This window comes from Oncorhynchus nerka, linkage group LG18 (genome assembly GCF_034236695.1).
Source record: "Oncorhynchus nerka isolate Pitt River linkage group LG18, Oner_Uvic_2.0, whole genome shotgun sequence".
NCBI lineage: Eukaryota > Metazoa > Chordata > Actinopteri > Salmoniformes > Salmonidae > Oncorhynchus > Oncorhynchus nerka.
In genome coordinates, this window is record NC_088413.1 from 27,299,461 (window position 1) to 27,310,776 (window position 11,316).

The window sequence follows — 11,316 nt, forward strand, 5'->3', positions numbered from 1 at the left end:
GCTCTGTCTCTGACCACTCTCTCCCAGACAGTGTATCCTATACATCACTAGAGCTCTGTCTCTGACCACTCTCTCCCAGACAGTGTATCCTATACATCACTAGAGCTCTGTCTCTGACCACTCTCTCCCAGACAGTGTATCCTATACATCACTAGAGCTCTGTCTCTGACCACTCTCTCCCAGACAGTGTATCCTATACATCACTAGAGCTCTGTCTCTGACCACTCTCTCCCAGACAGTGTATCCTATACATCACTAGAGCTCTGTCTCTGACCACTCTCTCCCAGACAGTGTATCCTATACATCACTAGAGCTCTGTCTCTAACCACTCTCTCCCAGACAATGTATCCTACACATCACTAGAGCTCTGTCTCTGACCACTCTCTCCCAGACAGTGTATCCTACACATCACTAGAGCTCTGTCTCTGACCACTCTCTCCCAGACAGTGTATCCTATACATCACTAGAGCTGTCTCTGACCACTCTCTCCCAGACAGTGTATCCTATACATCACTAGAGCTCTGTCTCTGACCACTCTCTCCCAGACAGTGTATCCTATACATCACTAGAGCTCTGTCTCTAACCACTCTCTCCCAGACAGTGTATCCTATACATCACTAGAGCTCTGTCTCTGACCACTCTCTCCCAGACAGTGTATCCTATACATCACTAGAGCTCTGTCTCTCTGACCACTCTCTCCCAGACAGTGTATCCTATACATCACTAGAGCTCTGTCTCTGACCACTCTCTCCCAGACAGTGTATCCTATACATCACTAGAGCTCTGTCTCTAACCACTCTCTCCCAGACAGTGTATCCTATACATCACTAGAGCTCTGTCTCTGACCACTCTCTCCCAGACAGTGTATCCTATACATCACTAGAGCTCTGTCTCTGACCACTCTCTCCCAGACAGTGTATCCTATACATCACTAGAGCTCTGTCTCTGACCACTCTCTCCCAGACAGTGTATCCTATACATCACTAGAGCTCTGTCTCTGACCACTCTCTCCCAGACAGTGTATCCTATACATCACTAGAGCTCTGTCTCTGACCACTCTCTCCCAGACAGTGTATCCTATACATCACTAGAGCTCTGTCTCTGACCACTCTCTCCCAGACAGTGTATCCTATACATCACTAGAGCTCTGTCTCTGACCACTCTCTCCCAGACAGTGTATCCTATACATCACTAGAGCTCTGTCTCTGACCACTCTCTCCCAGACAGTGTATCCTATACATCACTAGAGCTGTCTCTGACCACTCTCTCCCAGACAGTGTATCCTATACATCACTAGAGCTCTGTCTCTGACCACTCTCTCCCAGACAGTGTATCCTATACATCACTAGAGCTCTGTCTCTGACCACTCTCTCCCAGACAGTGTATCCTATACATCACTAGAGCTCTGTCTCTAACCACTCTCTCCCAGACAGTGTATCCTATACATCACTAGAGCTCTGTCTCTGACCACTCTCTCCCAGACAGTGTATCCTACACATCACTAGAGCTCTGTCTCTGACCACTCTCTCCCAGACAGTGTATCCTATACATCACTAGAGCTGTCTCTGACCACTCTCTCCCAGACAGTGTATCCTATACATCACTAGAGCTCTGTCTCTAACCACTCTCTCCCAGACAGTATATCCTATACATCACTAGAGCTCTGTCTCTGACCACTCTCTCCCAGACAGTGTATCCTATACATCACTAGAGCTCTGTCTCTGACCACTCTCTCCCAGACAGTGTATCCTATACATCACTAGAGCTCTGTCTCTGACCACTCTCTCCCAGACAGTGTATCCTATACATCACTAGAGCTCTGTCTCTGACCACTCTCTCCCAGACAGTGTATCCTATACATCACTAGAGCTCTGTCTCTGACCACTCTCTCCCAGACAGTGTATCCTATACATCACTAAAGCTCCGCTCCTCTGCTCGCCTCCTCATCAACAAGTCGTGAGTGATGAGAGGCGCCCATATTGTCCTGACATCCGCCCGCCGCGCATTCTCAATCACACATTATTACCGCATTCATATTCATTTATACTGACACAGATCCTTTCCCCCGCTCAAATTAAACCAGAGAGAGAGAGTAAGAAAAACTGTGAGAGAGAGAAAAGAGAGATGGAGAGATGGATAGAGGAGAGGGGGAGAGGTTGATGATGAAATACCAGTCCAGCCACAGCTCATTGCATTCCAATTTGCATGCAAATGGTTTAGCAGAGGAGAGAGCAGAGTGGAGGATTTATTTCAGGGGGTGAGAGCACAGGGGGGGGGGGGCTGTTGGCGGGCAGGAGCTGGGAAACAACAGCAAACTACTGGCCAGGGACACTGCCATCACAATGAATCCCAGAGACACACACACACACAGAGACAGAGAGACACACACACACACAGAGACAGAGAGACACACACACACACACACACGTTTGAGCACACACACCGACATACAAACACAAGTGGCATACCTATCAGGGGGTCTATTTCCACGGGCAGTTGGTACTGCTGGTCCTGCACAGAAGAGCCTTGATGACCTGCGACAGAAAGACAGAGAGAGAGAGGGACGAAAAGAGAGGTGTGGGAGGAAGGAATGAGTGGGATGCAGAAAGAAGGATGGGTTTAATATCAGTGATTTGGCCCTGTGGAGTACTTTGGCTTCTGTTCCATATGGGCAATGCTAAAATGTAATTTGCCACACTCAGAGCCTATTGTCCCCCAGAGCGCTCTCACAAGAGTTACATTTAGCTGTAAAACCGTTTTCTGTGGCTCCAAATAGACTCTGATAATACATAGTAATGCATAAACAAGTTCATAAGAGAATATCGTGAATCCTTACATCTGAACATCCTCTAATAATACAGATTTGTACCACAAACAAGTTAAAATAACACTAATATCACAATTCAAGATCTAACCACAAACAATATCACATGAAATCCACTCATCAAAACAAAAGGAGATCTACAAATCTTTATTGTCTTTGAGTTTCATAACGTCAGACTTCATCCCATATCCCCTTCCCTGTTATTCCACAGCAGGGTTGATGTTTAATAAATAAACCATGAGGAGTGAGGTCTTGATGCATCGAAGAGGAAGGGAAACCTAACGCTGGCAGAGTGCACGTGTCACATTTGATCCTGCCTTTTAGGAGGACCGCTCAACTGTCTCAGAAATCAACGTCCTGTCCTGGGAAGACGAGAGACAAGCCTATTCGCTGCTCTCGTTGAGATACACAGAGAAATACTGACTGAAGGCCTTTGGATACGATACTGTGTGTTGATAAACGTGTAGTCCTCAACTGTGTGCTCCAAAACTCTCTACTCTGTGTACCGGTCTTTGACGTGCTACATGAAATCAGACTTATGATCACAAAATGTACATCCTTGATATCTCATATCCTACATATGAGTTGAATTTCAATTAATTTAATTGGTTAAATGTACATTTCAAGCCTTAGGGCGGCGCACAATTGGCCCAGCGTCATCCGAGTTAGGGGAGGGTTTGGCCGGGGTAGACCGCCATTGTAAAACAAGAATTTGTTCTTAACCTCTTCAACCTATGGGGGCGCTATGTCATTATTGGATAAAAAAACGTGCCCGTTTTAAGCGCAATATTTTGTCACGAAAAGATGCTCGACTATGCATATAATTGGCAGCTTTGGAAAGAAAACACTCTGACGTTTTCAAAACTGCAAAGATATTATCTGTGAGTGCCCCAGAACTGATGCTACAGGCGAAACAAAGATGAAACCTCAAACAGGAAATGAGCTGAATTTTTGAAGCTCTGTTTTACTATCGTCTCCTTATATGGCTGTGAATGTGCCGTGAACGAGCTTATGCTCTCTGCCGTTCGTCCAAGATGTCTGCAGCATTGTGACGTATTTGTAGGCATATCATTGGAAGATTGGACATAAGAGACTACATTTGCCAGGTGTCCGCCCGGTGTCCTTTGTCTAAATTGGTGCGCAATTCTCAGTGGCACTCATTTTACCATGCGATAACAGAGGGAGAAGCACACTTCCAGGAACGATACATCATTGAAGAGATATGTAGAAAAACACCTTGAGGATTGATTCTAAACAACGTTTGCCATGTTTCAGTCGATATTATGGAGTTATTTTGGAAAAAGTTCGGCGTTTTTATAACTGAATTTTCAGGTTTTTTTGGTAGCCAAACATGACGCAAAAAACGGACCGATTTCTCCTGCACAAATAATCTTTCAGGAAAACTGAACATTTGCTATCTAACTGAGAGTCTCCTCATTGAAAACATCCGAAGTTCTTCAAAGGTAAATGATATATTGAATGTTTTTGTGAAAATGTTGCCTGGTGATGCTAACGCTAAATGCTAATGCTAAATGCTAGTTTTGCTATGGTAGAGAAGCATATTTTTTAAAATCTGAGATGACAGTGTTGTTAACAAAAGGCTAAGCATGAGAGCTAGCATATTGATTTCATTTCATTTGCGATTTTCATGAATAGTTAACGTTGCGTTATGGTAATGGGCTTGAGGCTGTAGTCATGATCCCGGATCCGGGTTGGCTCGACGCAAGAAGTTAACTGACTTACCTAGTTAAATAAAGGTTACATTTTTTTTTATCCTGCTGATCTCTACAAGATAATCCTACTTTAGCAACCACTTCCTACAATCCCCCTCTTACCGGCCAGGCCGTGCCACTTGTTGACGGCGAAGAGGCGGTTGGCGGTGACGGTGATGATGGCGGGCGTGGCGAGGCCCGGCTGGGTGTTGGCGGCCACGTGGGCCACGGGAGAGTTGCTGGGGAACTTCAGCACCATGATGACATCCTGCTGCATCTGCTCCGTGAACATCAACGGGCTCTGCAGGAGGACATACTGGTGGTGATGGACAGATCAACGGACGGATGGACGGAAGGAGGGAGAGGAGGATGGATAGATCCACAGACAAAGAGCAGGAGAGAGCGAGGGATGGAGCAGCGGAGGAGAAGAGGGAACAGCAGGAGCAGCAGCACGCAGACGAGAGAGAGAGAGAGAGAGAGAGAGAGGGAGAGGGAGAGGGAGAGAGAGAGAGTGAAAGAGAGTGAAAGAGAGAGTGAAAGAGAGAGTGAAAGAGAGAGTGAAAGAGAGAGTGAAAGAGAGAGGGGGGAAGGGAGGAGAGGGACAGAGAGAGAGAGAGAGAGAGAGAGAGAGAGTGAAAGAGAGAGTGAAAGAGAGAGGGGGAAGGGAGGAGAGGGACAGAGAGAGGGGGAGAGAGAGAGAGAGAGAGAGGGAGAGGGAGAGAGAGTGAGAGTGAAAGAGAGAGTGAAAGAGAGAGGGGGAAGGGAGGAGAGGGACAGAGAGAGGGAGAGAGAGGAGAGAGAGAGAGAGAGAGAGAGAGAGAGAGAGAGAGAGAGAGAGTGAAAGAGAGAGTGAAAGAGAGAGTGAAAGAGAGAGGGGGGAAGGGAGGAGAGGGACAGAGAGAAAGTTAGCTGGGAAGCTAGCATGGAGTTGCAGCACTCAGAGGCCAAGCTACAGAAAGGGAAGGAGGCCAGCTGGAGAAAAGCTGAGGTACTAAAAACAGAGTACCATTATTCACATGACAACATCGATTAGAAGTCAGGGCAAGAAAAACAGACACTAGAAAACTATTTATTAAAGACAAAGTTTGTGTCAATTACTAAGGAAGAACCAACAAGTCTCAGCATTAAAACGGAAGACAAACAAACAAATAGACAAAACGTAAGAGGAGAAAAATCCACAGGATTGGTATAGTGTGTGTGTGTGTGAGAAAAACTCCTCTGTGGAACTCCCCATGTTAATGGTGTTACAGTGCTCCCCCTTAACACTATTAAAAGTCTCTGTAATGCCCATACAGATAGAGGACTCATCTTTGTATCTGCGTTACATTATGGCGTCTGTGATCGGTTATAGCCAACTATGGTGCTCTATCTATCTCTATGGTAATGCCTCATCAAATGTGGCACCATTAATAACATGTTAGTGAGGGCTGCTGGGTACTGGAGTCCTCCTCAAGTCTGACATTCTACACCATCTGTAATGAATCAAGAGTCTACTAGCAGTTACTTGGACTGAACCTCTAAATATAAGGACTAGTGTACATGCCAGACAATATTTATCTATCTTTTCACAATGAGAAAAGTCAACATTCTTCCTCAAAATTCTCAGACTTTGCTCAGGTCTCTTCGGGAAATTTGCATTAACATGACAATGGTCAGAAGTGAACTTGATACTTTTATCATTGGTAACAATCAGTCACCACATAAACGGTCAAATAAAAATCCCATTTTGTATTTATCTTCATATAAGAACTGACATTTGTTCCTGCCAAGCTTCGTCAAGACACTCACTTTAAACCATGTGAGTTCACTTCTACTGATAAGAGTTGTTTTGACTGGCTAGGCTCACACACATTATTCATTCTGCGTCCCAAATGGCACCCTATTCCCTCTACATAGTGCACTCCTTCTGATCAGGGTTCTGATCAATAAAAGTGCACTCCACATGAAATAGGGTGCCATTTGTTCAGTCTGAGGAGTCATTGCAAGATGCTTGTAGTGAGCTGGGGAACATACTATACATGCTTAATGTCAGAGGCACACTGAGCTAAATCTCTGTTGTTTTAACAGGCTACTAGAATACTCTGACAACGTCATTACTGAACACCAACAGGGGGACATGTCAGGACCAGAGTCTGACACCACACTACACTCAGACAGGGGGACATGACAGGACCAGAGTCTGACACCACACTACACTCAGACAAGGGGACATGCCAGGACCAAAGTCTGACACCATACTACACTCAGAGAGGGGGACATGTCAGGACCAGAGTCTGACACTAGACTCAGACAGGGGGACATGCCAGGACCAAAGTCTGACACCATACTACACTCAGAGAGGGGGACATGTCAGGACCAGAGTCTGACACCATACTACACTCAGACAGGGAGACATGTCAGGACCAGAGTCTGACACGATACTACACTCAGACAGGGAGACATGTCAGGACCAGAGTCTGACACCATACTAGACTCAGACAGGGGGACATGTCAGGACCAGAGTCTGACACCATACTACACTCAGACAGGGGGACATGTCAGGACCAAAGTCTGACACTAGACTCAGACAGGGGACATGTCAGGACCAAAGTCTGACACTAGACTCAGACAGGGGACATGTCAGGACCAGAGTCTGACACTAGACTCAGACAGGGGGACATGTCAGGACCAGAGTCTGACACTAGACTCAGACAGGGGACATGTCAGGACCAGAGTCTGACACTACTACACTCAGACAGGGGGGACATGTCAGGACCAGAGTCTGACACATGCAGGACCAGAGTCTACTGTCAGGACCAGAGTCTGACACCACACTACAGACAGGGGAGACATGTCAGGACCAGAGTCTGACACCATACACTCAGACAGGGAGACATCAGGACCAGGGGGACATGTCAGGACCAGAGTCTGACACCATACTACACTCAGACAGGGGGACATGTCAGGACCAGAGTCTGACACCACACTACACTCAGACAGGGGGACATGTCAGGACCAAAGTCTGACACTAGACTCAGACAGGGGGACATGTCAGGACCAGAGTCTGACACTAGACTCAGACAGGGGGACATGCCAGGACCAGAGTCTGACACTAGACTCAGACAGGGAGACATGTCAGGACCAGAGTCTGACACCATACTAGACTCAGACAGGGGGACATGTCAGGACCAGAGTCTGACACCACACTACACTCAGACAGGGGGACATGTCAGGACCAGAGTCTGACACCACACTACACTCAGACAGGGGGACATGTCAGGACCAGAGTCTGACACTAGACTCAGACAGGGGGACATGTCAGGACCAGAGTCTGACACTAGACTCAGACAGGGGGACATGTCAGACAGAGGGACAGGGGACATGTCAGGACCAGAGTCTGACACCATACTAGACTCAGACAGGGGGACATGTCAGGACCAGAGTCTGACACCACACTACACTCAGACAGGGGGACATGTCAGGACCAAAGTCTGACACTAGACTCAGACAGGGGGACATGTCAGGACCAGAGTCTGACACTAGACTCAGACAGGGGGACATGTCAGGACCAGAGTCTGACACTAGACTCAGACAGGGGGACATGTCAGGACCAGAGTCTGACACTAGACTCAGACAGGGGGACATGTCAGGACCAGAGTCTGACACTAGACTCAGACAGGGGGACATGTCAGGACCAGAGTATGACACTAGACTCAGACAGGGGGACATGTCAGGACCAGAGTCTGACACTAGACTCAGACAGGGGAAAATGTCAGGACCAGAGTCTGACACTAGACTCAGACAGGGGGACATGCCAGGACCAGAGTCTGACACCACACTACACTCAGACAGGGAGACATGCCAGGACCAGAGTCTGACACTACACTCAGACAGGGGGACATGTCAGGACCAGAGTCTGACACCACACTACACTCGGACACGGGGACATGTCAGGACCAGAGTCTGACACCACACTACACTCAGACAGGGGGACATGCCAGGACCAGAGTCTGACACCACACTACACTCAGACAGGGAGACATGCCAGGACCAGAGTCTGACACCACACTACACTCAGACAGGGGGACATGTCAGGACCAGAGTCTGACACTACACTCAGACAGGGGGACATGTCAGGACCATAGTCTGACACCACACTACACTCAGACAGGGGGAGGGATGGAAAACAAAGGTGGAGAAGGACACAGCAAAGAGAGGTGTAAAGAGATTAATGGGGGTGAGTCAAAGAGAGAGAGAAAGAGAGGGAGAAAGAGGGAGAGAGAGGAAGAGGGAATGAGAGAGCGAGAGAGAGCGCAAGGGAAGAGAGAAAGAGAGAGGGAGAGAAATTGCGAGTGCAAGTTAAAGAAAGGAGAGAGAGAAGGAAAGAAGTCCCTCATCTGCTGCTGGTGTGAATGGAAAGAGGAAGGCACTGAACATCAGTCTGTCTAGGACACGTCAAACCTGTCCAAACACACCAGGCCCACCTACCACCACCGGAGAGGCCAAACAATTACATACAAGACACCTTTAACCACTTGAAAGGATGGACTCATATGACCTCCTGCTCCAGTACTGGTTTCCAATGGATTTCCGTACGTACGTGTGTCTCACCACAGGGAATTGAGGCCCTGCTCAACCACCTAGCGTTTATTTGTCTAGGAAAGTGTCTCCCCATTTCTCCCCTCGTTACTCTACTGCTCCCTTCTCATCTCAGCAGCTCTTACTGTACCTCACTGTACTACACTGCGCCCTACTGTACTGCGCCCTACTGTACTGCACTCTACTGTACTGCACCCTACTGTACTGTACTGCACCCCACTGTACTGTACTGCACCCCACTGTACTGTACTGCACCCCACTGTACTGTACTGCACCCCACTGTACTGTACTGCACCCCACTGTACTGTACTGCACCCCACTGTACTGTACTGCACCCCACTGTACTGCACCCCACTGTACTGCACCCCACTGTACTGCACTGCACCCTACTGTACTGCACTGCACCCTACTGTACTGCACCCCACTGTACTGCACCCCACTGTACTGCACCCCACTGTACTGCACCCCACTGTACTGCACTGCACCCCACTGTACAGCACCCTACTGTACTGCACCCTACTGTACTGCACCCTACTGTACTGCACTGCACCCTACTGTACTGCACTGCACCCTACTGTACTGCACCCTACTGTACTGCACCCTACTGTACTGCACTGCACCCTACTGCACTGCACCCTACTGTACCGCACCCTACTGTACTGCACCCTACTGTACTGCACCCTACTGTACCCTACTGTACTGTACCCTACTGTACTGTACCCTCCTGTACTGTACCCTCCTGTACTGTACCCTCCTGTACTGTACCCTCCTGTACTGTCCTGCAATGCACCCTACTGTACCCTACTGTCTTGTACTGCACCCTACTGTACTGCACCCTACTGTACTGCACTGCACCCTACTGTACTGCACCCTACTGTACTGCACTGCACCCTACTGTACTGCACTGTACTGCACCCTACTGTACTGCACCCTACTGTACTGCACCCTACTGTACTGCACCCTACTGTACTGCACCCTACTGTACTGTACTGCAATGCACCCTACTTTATTGTACTGCACCCTACTGTACTGCACCCTACTGTACTGCACCCTACTGTACTGTACCCTACTGTACTGTACCCTCCTGTACTGTACCCTCCTGTACTGTCCTGCAATGCACCCTACTGTATTGTACTCTACTGTATTGTACTGCACCCTACTGTACTGCACCCTACTGTACTGCACCGCACCCTACTGTACTGCACCCTACTGTACTGCACTGCACCCTACTGTACTGCACTGTACTGCACCCTACTGTACTGCACCCTACTATACTGCACCCTACTGTACTGCACCCCACTGTACTGCACCCCACTGTACTGCACCCTACTGTACTGCAATGCACCCTACTTTATTGTACTGCACCCTACTGTACTGCACCCTACTGTACTGCACCCTACTGCACTGCACCCTACTGTACTGCACTGCACCCTACTGTACACACAGCACCCTACTGTACTGAACCCTACTGTACAAACAGCACCCTACTGTACACACAGCACCCTACTGTACTGCACCCTACTGTACACACAGCACCCTACTGTACTGCACCCTACTGTACACACAGCACCCTACTGTACTCACAGCACCCTACTGCACCCTCCTGCACCCTACTGTACTGCACCCTCCTGCACCCTCCTGCACCCTACTGTACTGCACCCCACTGTAAGAGTGGAAGAGTTAATACTGTTACTAATAGTATACTGTACACCAGGCCAGGATAGTCAACTTCTGATTTCATTAAGACATTAGAAGGGGAGGAAACAGAATCAACAGAACATCTTTTCAGGTACTGTCCATCGGTGGCTCGCTTTGAGTCAGGACCCTCGTAAGACATCACAGTGAGGGATGTTTTGCAAAAGGAAATGATAAAATGCCATTATACTGGAAAAGATGGGTAAATCTTTTAGTTGGAGTTCAGATCAGAATTAATGGAGGATTGGCCGCTGTGTGTGAAAGTCCAGCACTCGCAGAGAGAGGAAATTAGGAATATATACAAAGTTATTTCTATAGTCATGTGAGAGAAAATAGAAATAGAAGTACTGTTTTCCGTTAAATTGACTCCAATCAGGGAGGGATGGTAGGGGGAAAAATATAAAGACATAAAACATATAAATTAGGGGGATTAGAAATGATGCAAACAATTACTTTGATAGATTGTGGGTTCTATCGGCACATTTTAAAGCTGATCTTCCCTCAAAA

The 11,316-nt window shown here is 47.9% G+C and overlaps 1 protein-coding gene across 1 annotated transcript in view; it reads right to left on the minus strand.

Annotated features, from left to right (window-relative positions):
• LOC115124987 (lipopolysaccharide-responsive and beige-like anchor protein) overlaps positions 1 to 11,316 on the minus strand; it is a 295,611-nt gene that overhangs the window by 42,351 nt on the left and 241,944 nt on the right. The window contains exons 29-30 of the mRNA XM_065003331.1: positions 4,660 to 4,837; positions 2,469 to 2,534 (exon numbers count right to left, since the gene is read on the minus strand). Of these exons, the coding sequence (XP_064859403.1) occupies positions 2,469 to 2,534; positions 4,660 to 4,837 (244 nt within the window). The remainder of the gene's footprint in view (positions 1 to 2,468; positions 2,535 to 4,659; positions 4,838 to 11,316) is intronic.